This window comes from Labrus bergylta, chromosome 2, assembly GCF_963930695.1.
Source record: "Labrus bergylta chromosome 2, fLabBer1.1, whole genome shotgun sequence".
NCBI lineage: Eukaryota > Metazoa > Chordata > Actinopteri > Labriformes > Labridae > Labrus > Labrus bergylta.
This window is the reverse complement of record NC_089196.1, coordinates 9,403,816-9,423,191: the sequence shown is the minus strand read 5'-3', so window position 1 is coordinate 9,423,191 and position 19,376 is coordinate 9,403,816. Positions and strand designations below refer to the sequence as shown.

Here is a 19,376-nt window from a genome sequence, read left to right as displayed (position 1 = left end):
TGATCTCACAACACTTTTTCTCCACCTCTAGATGAATGGAAACAAGGAGGGTGTGACTCCAACCAAGATGAACACATGGGACAAAAGCACCAACTCAGCCAATAGAATCGACCTCTCTGCCGTGTAGAAAAACAGAATCGCACTCGCTTTCTGTCCGTGACAGGAGAGAAATCTTTTAGTGTAGACTGACAAACACTGGCCAGAATATTCTCCCACTATGTTATGTAAAGATTTGGACACTCATCCGCTCGAGTGAACATGATACCAAAGGAGGTGTGTGGCTAAATAATCACTTCACCTTTTAAGACAAACAGACTCTGAGGACTGTGCCTTGTATTGTCTTGGAAAAAAACACACTGTTCCCAAAATCAAGATTAGGGATTTCTTTGGAGGTCACCAGACTTACTTAGAGATCCTTGAGGATAGCATACACCATCCACCTTTGACATTTTTGTTGATTTACGAACTGGCAAGAATATATTAAACAGAACAGTTTAAGATTTGGGGGAAGAGGAGTAATTTGCTGTCTTGCAAAGAGTTAGATAAAAAACAATTACAACCATTGCTAAGTGTGTTTCAAACATTAGGTTACTGTGGCTGCCATGACTTGGTTATAGCTTAGCTTAGCACAAAGATTTGAATTCGAGGCAACAGCTAGCCTGCTACTGTTTCATGGTCATTTGCTTGTTTTTGAATAACTAGCCATGTTAATTTAAGGCTGATCATTTTTCAAATCTAGCCAAGCTATCTCCTTCTAATAACTTGCTAAGCTATATCTTCTGGCAAAACAAACCCAAAACAGTTATTTAAACTAGGTATTTCCTTGTTTCCAGGACTTGTGCCAAGCGTAGCTGACCTGTTGCTTCATACTCAGCGTGCACAAATTATTTGTGAAGCAATTTTTTTTCATCTAACACTTGGCAAGCTAACAAGTTTTCTCGCCCAAAAATTCCCAAGAGTAACCTCTGATCAAAGCATCATGTTAGAGATGCAATTTGTCTCACAAAATAGTTGTGTCATTACATCTGCTTGTAGATGACAAATTAAACTTGAGGTGGTAAGCAGTCTTTTCAGAGCACGGTTGGGTAAAAATGCATTACTAGAATAGAAAAGACCAAGGGGAGTTTTTCCTTGAATATAGTGTTAGATGTATGCCTTACAAACAATTCACCAGCTCTTTACAGTATTATCATCACAGAGGAAAAATTACTTTTTTACCTGAATGAACTTTTTCAACATTCACATGATTCCTACAGCTTTTATCCAACTTTAAGGACAGCACAACACAACTTCACCACAACAATAATTAGTAAAGTAACAGTGCATTTCACCTTATGTAATTCTGATATAATGTATTTATTTATTTTGTGATTTTTGAGATCCGTATCATGTCTTCTCTAGAGTGTCACAGCTTAACAATCAGTATGTTCTCATTTTAAATTCTGTGACTGTGTTTTCTGGTATATTTGCAGTACCTCACTTCTTTGTAAGCTGCAGTATGCTGTGTTGCTTTTTGAGGATAAGTGAATATTCATTGTGTTCCAGACACAATTCTGTGAAGTTTTATTTTGTTGCTTATTTCTTTTACATTTCATACATTTTTGTACAATGAAATATCAACAATAGAAGGATGTGATGAGGGTGATTTTTTTTCTAAACATACTGTGAGAATGGAGGGAAATGACATATTTTAAAATGCTATTGATCTTACACTGTACCAACATTCGGTTCCTTAAAACAGGATTTAAATTTACTGTATGTCACTCTGTGCTCACTTTTCATGTCAGTTTTAATTTTGTATACATTTTTCTATGCTCCTTTACTGATTGTTGTCTTATGGTACTGTGTTTTTGCTTCAAGTTATCTTTATTATAAAACGTTTATGACAAGAAATCTGTGTCATCCTTTTTCAAATGTTTTAAACCAATTTGTTCAAATTAATATCGATTGCAGGCTGGTCCAACTTGTATGTGATCGTGAATTGGATTATACTAATATGTAATTTTTGTAAAACAAAAAATGCTTTGACTAATACCAATGCATGAAGAGTGGTTTCAAAGACTTCTGTCATAGGCCTATGTACATTGTTGTATTAACACAAAACAATAGACCTTAACGGCTACTATAGGAGCTGAGAATAACAAACATTTCTTAGGGTTAAGCTGTGACCTTTTTGTAATAATTAATAATTAACATATTTATATACATTTCATGCTCCATATCCAAAGTTCCTGTCATCAGGAATTTTAACTGAGCATTTTCACAATTTTTTGGGGATTCAACTGGTCTTGACTCACTGATGACAGGAGCTTTGGATATGGAGCATGAAATGTATATAAATATGTTAATTATTGTTAAGGAGAACTGGAATTTATCCCACTCGTTTGGTATGCATTTGGTCATTTGTTTCTTCAAATGTCTTCGAGCTTTAAGTGGTTGTCATATACACCTTTGAACTATAAAAATATTTCAGAGAAAAACTGAAGTGTGGTGCGACACTTAAAATTAGAACACTAGCGACCATAATGCTACTTATAGAAATTGGTCCATCATCTTGATATAGCGTTTAGAATAAGTCGTAGCACAAATGAAGACATTGAATTACAATTTTACAGTGTGTCCCTGAATGCCCCACCGTCGAACAGCTGCCACACTGTTTGCGCATGCTCGCCGTGAGACATGAATATCACCAGCGTATGGGTAGAAAGGTGACGAAGACAATAATATCTTAGCTCAGTGTCTAAATATAAACAGCGACTAAGACCAACGTGAACTTTTTTAACTTTTACCGGTCGTAGTAGGTTTACATGATTATTTTTTACCGTATAGTGAGCGCTGTTGGTCGCTAATACATTGTTAACATACAGATATTCCCACGCTGTTTAAAGTTTCTGTGTTGACAAACTTTGTCACGTTGTCATCGTTATTATCTTCGTCCATGGAGCATTTTACATGCGAGGACGGTGTTTTTAATCAATGAAATGGGATTTACCGGCACGAGGGAAGTCTCGTGGGACTGTACATCTGTTTAAAATAAACCTCTTGAACCTGCTCAGGACACTTTAACGAGTTTTATTTTTTATTATCCATGGAGTCTGTTGGGAAGTTTGAGTTCAACAGGAAAGACCTGATTGGTCACGGTGCATTTGCAGTTGTGTTCAAAGGAAGACATAAAGAGGTAACTTTTTATATAGGTGTGTTGTTATATCTGCCTGCTCATTGTTGTGTATTTATAGGCTATACTTTTTTTTTTTTTTGTAATAAGAAACGTGACTGGGAAGTTGCTGTGAAGTGCATCAACAAGAAAAACTTGGCCAAGTCACAGTGTTTGCTGGGTAAAGAAATCAAAATATTAAAGGTAAGACATTTTTTTTATTTTAAATGTTATACATCCCGTGTTAGACTTTCTGTGTACCTTAAACTAGTGTTTTCCCCCCAACTTCTCCAGGAACTAAAACATGAAAACATCGTCAGACTACTTGACTATCAGGTAAAGATTATTACCTCCTTTTCCATATTTATTTTGTCTGATACAAATGACACATTGCCAGTAAGCGCAAAAGATTGAACACACTATGATGTCGACTTTGCTGACACATGTTGCAAATGTGTACATATTCCTGCAATACTGAGCGCCATTGGCTCATGTGATAGACTACAGATTTGGCTGAAGGATATTGTAGTTTTTTTATGAAGCATGCGAACCCAGTGACCAGGAGGTGTAGTTTTTGTGGAAGCTCTAGGTTTTATGTAGAGATCTTTCACTCTCACTTTAGTAAAACAGTGAAACGTGTAGTGTGAAAGATCATTTTCTGAAAATGTTTCACTGTGTTTACTGCATGCACTAAACTAGATAAAACCCTCTCACAGGTCACACATGGCACAGGACATTAACCATTTGCTTGCATGTCAGTATGCGTGATAGTATGGGTTCCTTCCTGTTCTCACCTTACCAACACCTGTCAGACATCCAGACGGGGGTGAACTGATCTCTCACTGTGTTTCAAACAGATGGCAGGGAGCAGCAGGTTTAATAATGACTTAATAAACACAGATCCTAAACAGAGTCTCACTCAGACACACACCAGCTTGCAGGGCTAATGAACTCAGATCATACACTCTGACTCAGGCTGGTGAAGCCTTCATATACTGCAATGTGTTAATTCCAACTTGCATCAGCACAAACCATGCTTTCAATGATCTGTAATAGTAACACTAACAGCTATAGGGTGTTATTAATTCAGTTGTACCCGTTTTCTTTTACTGACAAACCCTGCTGGCTTCACCTGATTGTGTAAAATACAAACAAGAGGGAACTTGCTTCACTACATGTAAGTCAGCTGGGACTGAGTGACACCTCAAATTTCCCATTCTTTTAGCCCACCTCATGTCACCTCTTGTGACTCCTTTGATATCAATAGTGTTAAATAGGGGAGGGGTCCAGGATGATCCAGTGGGCGAGGAGCTGGACAGGTGTCAGTACTGGATAAAGTTTCAGGTTCCCTGAGTCTACTGTCGTCAGGAGGTCCAAAATTTCTAGAAGAGGCTCTGGTGAAGGGCCAAAAAAGAGTCAACTTAGTTTTAGAAATGAGCTGGTGACATTTGTTGTGTAACTTAGGGTACATCTGAAAATACACCAAGGGACTTCTGTTATAAATCTGCGTTATTTCTATTTTTCTACATGACCTATATGTGATTCATGACAAATTTTGACCATATTCTCAGCTTAAGTTTGTTACTATTCCTTTGCAAATAAAATGAATATTATCTGCTCTTTTATACAGGAAATTGGGGGATGTGTGTATCTTGTCATGGAGGTATGTTGTGCAAATACAGATCCCATTTACTCACAATGCAGAGTTGTTGTGGTTTCCTTTTAAACTTGTCTCTCTTTTTTTTCAGTACTGCAATGGAGGTGACCTAGCAGAGTATCTTCACTGTAAGTTTGCTACATCTTGGAAGACTTAATGTAACACTTTTTCTTTCTTTCTAATATTCACTGTTACACCAGATCAAACTTTTAGCTTGTTGCTTTAATGTAAAATGTTGGAGCTGCTTACTTACAGGCAGGGCTATTTCATTTAGAAGAGGCTTGGCTAAGCTTTTTTAGTATTTTGTAGGAGTAATAGGATTTTGAGGAAACAGCAGTACATAATGCAATTTCAGGTTTAAAAGTCTGAAAGGTCACAGGGTAAATACTAACCAATACTTCAAAAATCTTAACTAAGATGAAATCAAAGCCAAAAAAATACAAAAATATGTTTTACCTACAAATGATGTTGAAACCAGCTTTGGTGCTGCTTTGTTATGTTGTTGGCTTTCGTGTATTTTTTTTTTCCACTTTTAAGTTCTCATAGTGATAAATAAACCTTTTTCACATGACAACATTTTCCACTCCTCAAGTTCCAATTCCTGTTTCAAAAGATGATGACGCATCTGAGCCCATGGAGCTGATTATTTTCAGGTTAAATTTACCCAATCACTGTTAATGTGTCTATTTAAATGCTGGTGTAATTCTGCCAGCGTGCCAGCAGCATCTCTAGCCCGCTCTGTGTCTCTGCCAAGGAGGCTCATCCAGCTTCTTGCAGCACAACACACAGTCACACTTGGCAAGGTTCATGGAGCACCCACATGACCTCACCCATCTGTCACTCACTTATCCCCTGTCCTCCGGTGGAAAAACACTGCAGCTATAAATACTGGGAGTACTGGGAGGGTGAGGGGTGCTAGCAAGTCAGACAGCTTTGACTATAATTCCCAAATGAGGCAACATCGTAAACAAAATTCTCTTCCATGAATCCTGACAGCCGTGACGCTGGTGTGATTACAGTCATGCATGATCTTCTTACATCATATTTAAGTTTTGGATGATAGTGTAAAAACAAACAAAGTGCATGAGATTTGTAACTAAGGATTTGTTAATATTAATTATTGGATTGTTAGTTACCTGGTTGATTCTTCTTTAATAACATCTATACAGTAATAACCTTTTGAATCTAAACCCTAACATGCGAACGTCTTTCTCGATCGTCTTTTATCCCTCTGATCCCCAGCTAAGGGCACTCTAAGCGAGGACACCATCCGAGTCTTCCTGCAGCAGATTGCTCAGGCCATGAAGGTCCTGCAGAGCAAAGGCATCCTCCACCGAGACCTCAAACCCCAGAATATCCTGCTCTGCCAACCAGAGGGGCGCAGGTCCAGTCCCACAAATACCTGCATCAAATTAGGTACTACTTGTATACATTTCAATATGTTGAGGTATGACAGGTTTTGTTTCTAGCAGTACATGTACTCTTCTGTATGTTGCTCACCATTAGTTTCTCACCCTGCAGCTGATTTTGGTTTTGCACGTCATCTCCAGATAGACACTATGGCAGCCACACTGTGCGGCTCTCCCATGTACATGGTGAGCATTAATATCTTGTGCTGTAGTCTCTTGTGCCAACATGTCATTGTGCCATTGTGTCAAGCTGTGTTTGTCTGGTCACAGGCTCCTGAGGTCATCATGTCCAAGACCTACGATGCCAAGGCAGATTTGTGGAGCATCGGTACTATTGTGTACCAGTGTCTGACTGGGAAGGCTCCATTTCATGTGAGTATAATCTCATTTTAGGTGTTAAGGAAAGTGGATTTAACTATTCAACCATCAAATGCTCACTAAGGCCCCTTACATAACCACGACCTTGAGAAATTGCACATGATGGTTCCCTTTCACAACTCAGAGAAACAACATGATACACTAAACCTCTTTTAAGTACCACCTGCCTGGTGGGTGACACTTAGCCTAGTTTCCAGTGTTGCTGGAAAATGCTGGAACAGTTTGTCTACTACTTGTTTGTAAAGAGCCTTGTTTACAGACTGAGGTGGGCATGCGGAAGTGGCTGTCAGCCATTTCTCTGAGCCCACGGTAAATATTGTTTCACAACCCTGGGTATTACTTTCTACTGTTCACGTGGCTGCTCAGATGAAACCTGAGCAGTTATTTTCAGAAGGACTCAGGTGTGATTTCCGAATAACACATGCTAATGATTTAGTCTCCTAGTTTAGCCCTTTTTTATTTCTGAAACCCATTTTATTCTCCACTGTATGAGCAGTGAAAGAAGAAAAAACATGTCGTGTCTCAAACCTTTTGGCCCCACTGAGGTTATTCACATTAGAGTTTCCTTGAAAGCATTTTCCCTGTGATGAGAGGGAAGATGGGCTTCTATTTTTACCTTGACAGGGCAGTGAGTGAAAAGAGTCCAAGGGTCAGCATGAGGTTGGCTGATGATGATGCTGATGATGTTTGCATAGCTGGCTCACCTGGAGTCTCCAAGCCCTCCACGTGGCATTCAATGTGATCATTAGACTCCCACCTGTTATTCATCTTTGGATTGTATGCACTGTGCAATAACTACTATATATATATATATACATGTAGTCCGTCGAAGAAAACTAATTGCCAACTTTCTTTATGACTGGATGGTTAATTGTTTCATCAGTTTTCAAGCAAAAATCTTAAAGATTGGCTTGTTTGAAGTTCTCTGTTATTCATGATAGTGAACGAGTATTGGTTTTTTTTCCCCCCCTCAGAATAAACTTTACATCACTTTTAGCTTTCAGAAGATGAGCTAAGCATGTTCCAATTTTTTTTGTACAATTCTATAGAAAAGATGATTAATTGATAAGCCATGAAAAGAATCAGGAGATTTATTGATAAATATAGTTACTGTGTGTCCGACTGGTACACTAATCCTTTTTTCTGTGTGTGTTTGTACAGGCCAGCACACCGCAGGAGCTTCGCTTTTTTTATGAAAGCAACATGACCCTCTTACCCAGGTTAGTACAAACCTGAACGGACCCACGCAAACACACATGTACAGTAAATACACTCAGCACACACGTTACACACAGACGGATGAAAGAAGGAAGTGTAAACAGGCTTTACTTATAGATCTGTCTTCTCTGGATTCTGTCTTCTGATTATTTACTGTAGGTTCATTTACACTGTAAACGCTCTTAAGTTTGTGCAAGATGTTCCGTATGCACATGGAGGGTTTACCCAACTCTTTGAATGAACCGCAATGACGACGAGAAATGATCCTAATGTGGAAGAACACACAGACACCTGACCTGAATTTTCTGAAATCAGTCCCTTTAACATGGTTGGTATTTGCGCCAAATCCAGTGTGCCAGGTTTGATCAATCTAACCATGAGGTGTTGTCCCTGTGAAACGTCAAACCCAATGTCTCTGCCCTGATATCACTCAGCACGTAGCTTTGGTTTTGCTAATGAGAGTGATTTAAACACTGGATCTGTCACATTCAGAACTTGAACCAAACAAGCATTCAAAAGGGCTTGTGGGTCGTTTTCCTGCTGTAGCCAGCCTGTGTGTTCGCTCGTGGTCATGCTTATCTTTGGCAGTGATAAAGCCAGGTTATAACACAGGCCCCTGTTTTTATATGAGCAGGCATGGTTTGTTGTTTTCTTGTCACTCTATATATAACCTGCTCTGCACTGCCAGCTAGCAGTCTGCACTGCTATCATTTTCCACATGACCCAAATAGCTCCACTCAGACGTAAACACACACACACACACACACACACACACACACACACACACACACACACACACACACACACACACACACACACACACACACACACACACACACACACACACACACACACACACACACACACACACACACAACCTGTATAGGCTCTGGTAGTCATGATGCCCTGCGGTTTTGCACTGAAGCTGTAAATTAGATTAAAAATCCACATATTTAACAGCTCACTCTGAGTTTATGTAAGTGACCTCAATATTTATTTTAACACCTCAACAGAATGCACACAGGCAACAATGCTATATGCACTTATGCCACACTGTTTAAAGCTGCGAGTAAGGATTAACACACCAAATGTTTTCCAGTTTGTCCTGGATTGATCTTTCTTTCTTATATTCTTGGAATGATCCAGCATAGTCTCCCTCATAGAAGATTATTATCGATGACCCATCTCTGTCTCACATGATTTATTTGAGCAGTGTTCTACCTTGTTATTATTTTAAATTGGAAACTTTAATCTTCCCAGCATCCCAAAGGAGACTTCTCGTAAACTCAGACACCTTCTGTTGGGGCTGCTGCAGAGAAACCACAAAGAACGGATCAGCTTCGGTAAACCTCCACTCTTTTAATAGTCAGAAGCTCTTCTAATTAGTACATTTTTAAAAGACTCTGACATCAACTTCTTTTTGCATTTGCAGATGAGTTCTTCCACCATCCTTTCTTGGAGACAAGCTCAACCACAAAGAAATGTACGGACTATATGTTGTCTTTGGATGTCTTTTAATTAGTAATGGTGCAAGACTAAAGCGTTTGTGTTTTTTTGGACAGGCTCTCCTGCTCCCACGCTCCCCTACCCCAGTTCAGGCTCAGTCAGCTCCTCCAGCAGCTCCTCCACATCACATCTGGCCTCCCCTCAAGTGCGTGACACTTTCTTTTGTGGATTTAAAACTCCAAAATCCCTCTGTAAAATATATGAAATGCACACCCAGAGCACATCTTTTTCCCTGCTGTGATTGATTCTATGTTTGATTAAGCAGTGTTTTATTTTACACTCTTTTAGCATTCCGATGGAGAGATGCACCGACTGCAGCCCAAAGCGCAGTATTTCCCTCCACAGGACTCCCCTGTCCTCATGATAAAAGAAATAGCCAATCAGCACAGCAGGAACACCTCTTCTTCCACAGAGGACTATGTCATGGTGCCTGCACAGTTTCCAAGTAAGACTTTTAAGCCTCAGCCTTTATATATGCTTATCTTTTTTATTATGCTGGTTTTTCTTCACAGCAGTACTCGGTGTCTGACTATTTCTATTTCACTGCTGTGTAGATGAGGACACATGTGATGTTGAAGTCGGGTCACCTATTGAGAGTTGCCTGATTTACAGTGGGTAAGTAACTACTATAATAAACGTGATTTTCCACAACTATTTTCTAAACAGACTTATTACTTGAGTTCTTATTATAAAGTGTTGAGTAAAATTAGAACGCTCTATTTGCTGGACAGATAGAGCTAACGTATACTATTTTTAGGAGTTCACGACTGGTTGAAAGAAGCCCTGGATTTGCAGGAAAGACACCACCAGCCTCTCCCCAGCTACACTCTCCCCCGAAACCGAGGTAAGAGTCAGGCTCAGATTTTGGTTCCTTGTAGATATATCTGTGATAAATTATTAACTTGAGTGTTGCATGTTTAATCGTTAAAGTACAATCTGTGAAATGATGCTACCCACTGCTCTTTGTAGTTGCATTAAAATCCCTCCTAACTGCACATTCCTGTGTTGTCTCTTTTTCTCTTGCTTCCTCCTTAAACCATGCAGCAAACCTGTTAAATTAGTCGGCCCAAACTGCAGCCCTTCATTGCCCATTCCTGTCCCGACTCAGATCCAAAACTACCAGCGTATGGAGCAGAACTTGCACCCTGCCGGCCTGCACGGCTCCACCAGGCACGTACAGCTGCTCAGCTGTCTCCTCTCAGCACCTGCTTCCTACTGGTGTTGTTTAGTTATCACCTGTTCTTTCCTGCCTGTGTCTGACTGTGTCTCATGTCCTTTAGGGTTACACTCTGCTGTGGCGGCAGCAGCGGGGAAAACTCCCCCCAATATGGAGGTTGTAGGTCTGCAGGTGTGGGATCTGTCGTCGACTCCCCAAGACTGGCAATTGGAGGCGCGCGACCACATCCGTCTTCCCCACTAGGTAGGCATCTGATATGGCTTCTTTTCATTTATTTTTTTTATGGCTGTTTTTTTCTGTCCAATGAGTTTTTCAAAACAGACGTCACCTACAGCAACGCTATCTGTCAAACTCCTTCAGTTCCACTATCTGAAGTATGTCATGTTAGCTGTATTCCTGGAGATGTTTTTTGATGAAGTGTTGCAGTTTTACTTTCTCCAAACCAACTTTCCCTCTTGATGACTCATAAGTGTTGTGACAACACCTAGAGAACATGTCTGAGCTTGCTTCACTTCAAACATGCCTAAATCACTTTGACTTCTTACAGCATAATCTTGATGATATGATACTTTGTGCTTCAGTGGGAATGACCCCAAAGACCTCAGAGCAGACTCTCCCCTTCAGCACAAGAACTGGACTGCTCACTGGCTCCCCTGACATGCAGGACACCAGCAGCCCAAAGGTCAGCCTTAAAAAGATCTCTATTACAGACACACACATTACCTGGCCCAATTCATCACAAGTGGCTCGTTCTTTATGATTAAGAATAGCAAAAATACATTCTGCTAATGCAGGGGAAATCAAATCCTGTACATGTGGGCAGAACTTCAATATCTTTTTATTTCTAGGTTAAATCAAGGATGCCAAACCGAACCAGGACAGTCCCAGACCTGAAATCCCTCGACCCATCTCCTGCTTCCCAGACCAATTTCAGCAGGAAGTCAGCCAATAAGAAGGGCCCTTTTAAAAGGTATGAGCAGCATACTCCTAATATATTAGAATACATGTAATAATTATGATATGAATTTTATATAAAATGGGAATTTATGTAAGTAATCAACACCTAATCAAGACTTTTTCATTCATATGTAAACCTGCCATCTGGCATGTAGTCATGTCACACAGTGTAAATGATTTACATCTGTTAAATGATTAAGTGCTATCAATGGTGTCTGTGTCTGTATCTGATTTCTAGATCGCTGAGCACAGGCAGGTTGTCTGACATGCTACTTAAAGCCGCCTTTGGAGCTCATCTTATTGAAGAAGGAAGTGTCGAGAGCCTCAACTGTGACAGAAGCATGGATATAACAGGTACCAGTATAAAGTAGGATACATCAAAGCATTAGAATTATTTACAGATACTGTGTGTCTTTGTTCACGTGTTTGAGACTATGTTGCTAGTCTCGATTTAGAAAGATCGGCACATATTTGTTAGCAAAAAGTAGCAAGGCTTCTATAGTAATCGGCCATGTATTAGAACTGCACCAGAACATAATGTAAATGGAGACCTTTATGTTACAATGAAAACAATTTTGAGAAATAAACACATATCATTTGGGAGGCAGTGATTAAATGTTGGAAACATAGTACCTAATTCAAGGTATTTTAGTATATTTTCCAAAGACATCTTTCCATCTGACATAAACTCCTTTTATTTTCTGCAACAGCTCCACCTACTGGTTATCACAGAGGCTTGCAGTTCACAGACAGCCCCCCTCCTACAATCTTCATAATGGGTTCTTCTCCCTCCAAAGGAAACACTCCTCCTGATGCTGTGGTATCTAGGATGTTTTCAGGTTAGTATTCCAAACATTGTCCCAATATTGACTTCACTGTAGATTGTGGATTTCTGGTTTTGTTTGTTTTTTTCAGTGTATAGTTTTTAAGATATATCTTGAAGAGTAAGTTATTGTGCATTTACAAAATAACACTGCTAACTACAAGTACTGAGAGCCTTTGTGGTGGAACAAATCTGTTTGAGATAAACCATAGGAACATTTGGTAGGTTAAAGATCAGACTGTGATTGTTATTATGTTGATAATAACTCAATTATAGCATCTTAAAATCGAGTATTTATAAAGTGCTTTAACATGCTAGATAAAGCATTTCATTTATTTATGCATTTAATGGATTTAATTGCAATTTTACAATTCACTTAGCAGACGCTTTTATCCAAAGCAACATACATCAGAGAGTTAGTACAATACAAGCAAGGAAACAATGTCAGTAACTCCAAACGATCAGCTTTGAGTCCGATTGGACACAAAGATGCTGACAGGCATTGCACAGTCAAAGCACAACATTAACAGATGTTCTTGTGAGCTCTAATCAGTATAGAAACCATCTTAAAACATGTTACCAAACAAAATAATTGTCATCACTATCATCATCAATAATATCAAAACCATTATCATCATTAAGGTCGTAGGTATTTATGAAAGAGCTGTGTCTTTAGCTTATTCTGTAAAGTGCAATAAGGACAGTGAAAATCAATCAACCTATAAGCAATACAAATCTATGTAAATATGCGGGAATTAGCACAAAAGCCAAATTTCATCCGTAGTCCTAATGCAGGTAATAACAAAAAATACAAAAGAAATTTACAATTACAGGACATCTCACAGGACATCTCACAGGACAGTCTACAGGGCAGCACACAAAAGAACTCACAGACAGTTTTACACAGAAAATGGACACAATTGTTACATAAGAAATAACAGACACACATCTAATTAGCTAGATAAAAAATACAGGAGAGACCAGAAGCCATCAGGAACAGGCACCAGAAGCAGAGACGCATATTTGAATTATTGTTTTTATTTTTTTCATGAAAAAATATTTACTCCAACGAAAAATAACAGTCCCTTGGTAACTGCAAATCTGTATGTGTAATCGTGTATTCCCCTTCTCTGTTTGTTCGTTGTGTTTAACTCTTGTGAATGCAGGCTCTCCCAGCTACATGAACTCAGCCTGGCTTCTCAACGGTCGTCTGCTTCAGGGAGGAAGCCGCAGAAACAGTGAGACTGAATCTATGGACGCTACTCCTCACAGCAGTCTGGTGTTTCATCCTCCGGAGCTCCCTGAAGACACACTGATGGAGGTACAGACAAATACTATATTGATGCCTTGAGGTGAATTCAAATTACAGACAGAATGAAAATGACCAAAAAAAAAGAGAAATTCAGACTTCAGATTTCATCTTTTCACAGCAGGCTCATACAGATGTCCTGAGTGAACTGCGTTTCATCTTGGCTTTTGTCCATTGTGTCATGGAGTTGGCTTCTTCTAAGGACCTGAGTCTTGAAACCATAAGCAGTCCTGATGTTTCCTTTCTAGAGCAGAGCTTAGTGACTGATCAGATCAGCCTTCTGAGTAAAGAATGGAGGTAAGAGGCATGAAGCTATTTGTATTTTCTCAGCTTGTCCCTTTCTTCACTAATTATAATGGGACTGACTGTTTTCTGTTTTTATGTGCCTATTCCAGCTATGCAGAAGAGTTAGTGTTGTACATGAAGGCTGAGGAGTTTCTGTCATCGGCACTGCACACAGCTAAAGACAATATCAAACAAGGCCGACTCGTTCCCTCTGCTACAGTCAAACAAGGTGAGACTTGTAAACTCTGGTTTTGTATATCAAGAATCTACAACTACCTAGTTATACTTGTAGTTTGTTTTACGACGGATAAAGACTTTTTTCTTTTTGGTCTTAAAAAATATTAATGATAATTTACAGAGAACAGCTTGACCCTTTCAGGGTTTTCTTCTGTTCTACTTTAAGTGAGAGTGATTCCATATTGAAGCTTGATAACAAGGCTCTGATTACATTTCTTTTAAATACTTTACTTTTGGTGTGCAGTGATCAGGAAGCTGAACGAATTGTACAAGAACTGTGTGACATACTGTCGCTCACTCAATCATCGGCTGCAGACCTTCTTGCTCGACAAACAGAAACTGATGGAGCGCTTCAATGGACTCACAGCAGAGAAACTCATCTACAGTCACACCATGCACATGGTGAGCGCACAGCACACCACGTCACACTGATATTCACTCCGAATTACATTCTACCCACTGGGCATCATTATATTAATGCATCTGTGCTGTGTTCTTGATGTATTCAGGTACAGTCTGCTGCTTTAGATGAGATGTTCCACTATGGCACAGCATCAGTGCAGCGCTACCACAAAGCCCTCTTGCTAATGGAGGGTCTGTCTCGAATCATCACTGAGCAAAAAGACATTGACAGCGTTGATAAATGTAAGTGGCAGTAAAAACTAAGTTACCAAACAGAAATGGATTTCCTTACATGAATCTTGCCTTAGTCTTCACAAGATGTTGTTCTAATCTTACACTTTCAATCTCTCTGTTGTTCTCAGGTAAACAGTGTATTGAGCGACGCCTTTCTGCTCTGCAGTCTTAACAATATCCATGAACCCCCAGGAAAGCGTCCAAAGCAACTGTATTATTTTTCCTCATCTTTTCAATGCTGATGGACTCTTCTAGTCTGTCAATACACAAAGCACTTTGATCCGTCTTAAGGGAAATGACCAGTAGAGGATCTGCTCTGATCCCCCCAGCCAGTCTGTAATATTTACATAAATGCACAGAAAAGACTGGAAGATTGTGCTATGATTGTTTGGACACTTTGATCAGGTAATTAGTTCTCAGTATGTGTTTTGTTAAAGACTGTATGTTAGTGTGTTTTGTGTTTGCACATAGAATAAGCAGATTAAATATAACTGACATTTAATGGGTTTTACTTGAAACAAAGGTTGTTCAGTTGTGATGCATATGTGTTATGTGTAGAGTAAAAAAGCTCACCAGCCATCGAGAGCCAGATTGTTTTGGATAAGATGACCAAATATTACAAATGAGCAGAAGTAGTGGAAAAATGTGCCTGCTTTTCTTCTACAATTAGTTTTTAATCACAGCACAGGGTGAAAGTAAAGGTGGTGTAAGTATGAGATAGATTGTCTTACATCATAGCCTTTAATAAGTACATTTGACATTTGATTGAGATCTTGTTTTTTTAAAACTGATTCATTGATGTCCTCTGTCATTTGAAATGTTTCCAGTCTGGAGGTACATCAACTGCAAGAGCTCATGTTATCTGATGTTTTGGTGTATGATCGCAAATTTGGTTTTTTATATTGTAGCTGTTGGAAAAGATCTTTGTTAAGATCTTGTATTTTTTGTTAGATAGTTTATAAATGAATTTGCACATAATTTCTGCCTGATAGTCCATTTGTTAAATACAATTACACATTTAATTTTTGTGTACATTTTTTGGTTAAACAAAAGTTTGTTAGGATTGGAATTTGCTCTTTTCTACTTTGACTTTGTGAATGCCGTTGAGATTTGCAAAATTTAATTGTTACACACTGTTTGATAAAAAATAAATATTTATTGTAGAAAAATACTGTATATTTTTTGTGAAAGATTGCATTGTTAATCAGTTTGTCTTTTATTTATTTATATACATATATATACACACACACATTGAATTATAACTTAAACAATACGTTTTAGTGTGTTCAAAAACAAATAAAATGAATGTATGAAATGGGACGATTGTTAATGCTGAGAGGCTGTTTGTTAAAACCAAAACCATAGACTGTAAATAATGAGGTTAGAACAAGACAGTAAATATTAAACACCACACCGCACTCCGGGCTCACGGCTTCCTGGAGATTGTTCTACATCCGGGTCACGCTAAAGGTCGCCGCGGTCGCCATGTTGCTGAATGAAATTAGCTCCAAAACATTGAATAGCCGTTAGCAATATCGATATTTTATTTTTTCGCGGAATAATTTTTGTTACCCTATTTGACTTATTGTAACTATGACTTAGGATTTATGAAGCTACCACAGAAGCCCCATTCCTTGTAAGTAACCCAATTGAGGGGATAAAATGTGTTTATTCATTAGCAGCCGGCCTGCTAGCAATAACAAGCTAACATAATTAGCATTGAGTAGCACGCGTTCTGTGTTAAGATTGATTTTATTAAACGTAACGACACATGTAACAGCATGCCAGCAGTAACACAATACTATCGTATTTACGTGTTTGTATTGTATGTCACCGCAGCTCTAAGGCTTTGTCTTATATTCTCTTGAATTGCTTTTCGTTAGCTAGCGTTAGCCGACGTTACGCCCCAGTGGGAGCTACAAACAATGAACATTTACATCCTGAAAACAATGATTTAAATTAGTTATATGAACCACAAATATAACATCAACACCGTGTGAACTAACACGAGTTCTCCCTAAACATCTTTTATCTCTCTATGTTGTTAAATATAGAAACCGATAGACTATCGATAAATGAGCTGTATCGATCACTGAACCAGGATGAGAGATTATAAAACATATTCTGTAACATTGTTCATCTTAAATGTGCACGGATGTAATGATGAGTGTTAAAGATGGACTGCTAAAACATCTTATAATTATGCAAGATGTTTATTCTGGCTCAACGAAACCATTTATTGTCAATAAAATGAAATCTCTTCATTATCATATCTTTAATATAATGTGCCAGCTGTCACTTCTGATCTGCCCTCTTTATTTCTAGTACATACCCCTGGTTTGATTTATTTAAATACGTTATATAAACCAGAACTAGACTCAAGATCCATCATATATCACCTCATTGTTTCATGTGAACCCTGGTGAGAGAGAGGCTGGTTCTCCAGGTCTGACCTGGGAAAACTGCTTTTAGTGTTAGTGCTGCAAACTCCTGGAGAATTTTACAACAGGACCTGAACTTGAGCACTTTTATCCCTTATGGACACTTTAGAAATATTATTTTTAACTGCCCAACAACTGGACTGTAACTGTTTTATTTGATTTTAATTGCTGACTTATCACTGTAGTCATTTCAAGCTTTTTAAGTATTTTAGTGTCTGTATTTTATTGTTCTTATTGCTCTTTTATTGATTTAATTTTCTGCAGTGGCTTTATCTCATTTCTCGTTGTTTATCATTTATGTATGTTTTCTCGGCATCATTGTAAATGAGGGTCGCCCTCAGTGATCTCTCCGACAACTTAAATAAAGGTTGATGATGATGATGAAGACTTTATGAGACAGAGCAAATCATTTTATGTACAGCAATAGATATTTTGGGATGACTTAAATTGTTAGCCATTTGAGAATTTATTTTGAATGTATAAATAGGCATGAATATCTCGTGCTCTTCAACTCACAACACTACAGGCTTCAAGTACGACCTAATCAACACAGGAATATTAAAGATATAAAATAGTATGATCTCTGAAAATATAAATATTGCCTACATACTTATGCCTAATCAGATGAATTTTGGTGTATAACTTTTTGTAACTACCATAATAATAACCCTTGCATTGCTACTATCATGTTTAGTCATCAAAAATCACTAATTGTTTTGATATGCTTTGCTCTTTCCACAGATTGTTGTGTTTAGGCATAGAAACATTGTCACGCAATGCACCATGGAAGTGGATCGCAGAATATGCAACGACAGCTCCAGAGATCAAAATCTGTCAGTGGGTCTGAAGCAGAGGAGACACAGCAGCAGCCCACCATGGCAGTCACACAGCAGCAAGCTACAATTAACCATCCTCAATCGCCTGTGACCACATTCTCCTCTGCTGCCAGTCCTTCTGCCCCTCAGTCACCCAATTATCAAATAATCATGAGTCGCAGCCCAGTCACCGGACAGAACATGAACATCACATTACAAAATATGGGACAGATGGTGACCGGTAACCAGCAGATCACCCTAACCCCACTGCCCATCCAGAACCCAGCCTCTCCTGGCTTTCAGCATACTACACCTCAGTGGAGGTTTGAGCATGCTCCATCCTCCTACATTCAGGTTACCTCACCTGTGCCCCAGCCCATGCAGCCCCAGAGTCCCACGCAGCACAGCCCAGTCCCGGTGCAAGGTTTGACAAGGCCAGGAGCACCTACATCAGCACTGTGTGGACAGAGTCCAACACGATTTGTTGAAGCCGGTATGTTGGTGCGGCAAATCAGTTTAGGAAGTCCTTCAGGAAGCGGCCACTTTGTTTACCAGGAGGGGACGGGACTGGCTCAGATTGCACAGGCAACACCTGGCCAGGTACAGCTGGCTTCTCCAGGAGCACCAGGCTCTGTTAGGGAACGCAGGCTGTCTCAGCCTCACTCACAGACTGGAGGCACCATCCACCATCATGGACCTCAAAGTCCTGTGGCCACTGGTAATGCTGTCCCCACTCTGAGCAGTCCTGGTCACATCACCACATCCAACCTACCTCCACAGATCAGCAGTATCATTCAAGGACAGCTGGCACGCCCCATGATATTTGAGAAGACGTCACAGGGTGTTGTTGCTGGAGTAGGAACCACAGCTACAGCATCATTTAGTATACCCACCTCCATTCCACCTTCTAGCCCATCCCTCACTAGTCCAAACCAAGGGATGACCAACAATCCCCTTGGACTCACTAGCATGACTGTGGGCACTGTGAAGAAGCAGGTTCCCAAGAAGTTAGAAGAAATTGCTCCTTCGTCTCCAGAGATTGCCCAGCTTAGGAAACAGTGCTTGGAGCACCACAACAAGAAGATGGAGAGCCTGAAAGAAGTGTTCAAAGAATACTTGATTGAGCTCTTCTTTCTGCAGCACCTCCAAGGTAACATGATGGACTACCTAGCTTTTAAGAAGAAGCCCTGTGTCCCCTTGTATACTTATCTGAGACAGAATGACTTGGACCTGGAAGATGAAGAGGAAGAAGAAGAACAGTCTGAAGTCATTAATGATGAGGTAATACATTGTCTAGCTCACTTTGTGAAACCAAGTTGGATTTTTACTATTTAAAAACTGAATATTGATTTATTTCTTATTTAAAATCTGCAT

The 19,376-nt window shown here is 39.4% G+C and overlaps 3 protein-coding genes across 9 annotated transcripts in view; all 3 read left to right on the top strand.

Annotated features, from left to right (window-relative positions):
- adgrd1 (adhesion G protein-coupled receptor D1) overlaps nt 1–1,893 on the top strand; it is a 33,805-nt gene extending 31,912 nt beyond the window's left edge. For both annotated transcript variants that reach the window (XM_065964119.1, XM_020633036.3), the window contains one exon: nt 32–1,893. In XM_065964119.1, the coding sequence (XP_065820191.1) occupies nt 32–127 (96 nt within the window). In that variant the 3' untranslated portion in view covers nt 128–1,893. The remainder of the gene's footprint in view (nt 1–31) is intronic.
- A 485-nt stretch (nt 1,894–2,378) lies between these two features.
- On the top strand, nt 2,379–15,915 carry ulk1a (unc-51 like autophagy activating kinase 1a). Its single transcript, XM_020633037.3, has 27 exons — nt 2,379–3,178; nt 3,266–3,358; nt 3,449–3,490; nt 4,785–4,817; nt 4,903–4,939; nt 6,054–6,227; nt 6,333–6,406; nt 6,491–6,592; nt 7,760–7,818; nt 9,077–9,159; nt 9,249–9,299; nt 9,379–9,467; nt 9,611–9,767; nt 9,877–9,937; nt 10,080–10,166; nt 10,367–10,492; nt 10,603–10,742; nt 11,081–11,181; nt 11,348–11,469; nt 11,695–11,810; nt 12,167–12,295; nt 13,446–13,600; nt 13,710–13,885; nt 13,984–14,102; nt 14,355–14,512; nt 14,620–14,755; nt 14,875–15,915. The coding sequence occupies exons 1-27, from the start codon at nt 3,089–3,091 to the stop codon at nt 14,916–14,918; spliced, it is 2,754 nt and encodes a 917-aa protein (XP_020488693.1). The 5' UTR covers nt 2,379–3,088; the 3' UTR covers nt 14,919–15,915.
- A 320-nt stretch (nt 15,916–16,235) lies between these two features.
- ep400 (E1A binding protein p400) overlaps nt 16,236–19,376 on the top strand; it is a 31,328-nt gene continuing 28,187 nt past the window's right edge. For 5 of the 6 annotated variants that reach the window (XM_065964085.1, XM_065964082.1, XM_020632960.3 and 2 more), the window contains exons 1-2: nt 16,237–16,382; nt 17,929–19,283. In XM_065964085.1, the coding sequence (XP_065820157.1) occupies nt 17,964–19,283 (1,320 nt within the window). In that variant the 5' untranslated portion in view covers nt 16,237–16,382; nt 17,929–17,963. Of the gene's footprint in view, nt 16,383–17,928; nt 19,284–19,376 lie in introns of all 6 variants that reach the window. The other variant, XM_065964067.1, reaches the window with a different exon arrangement.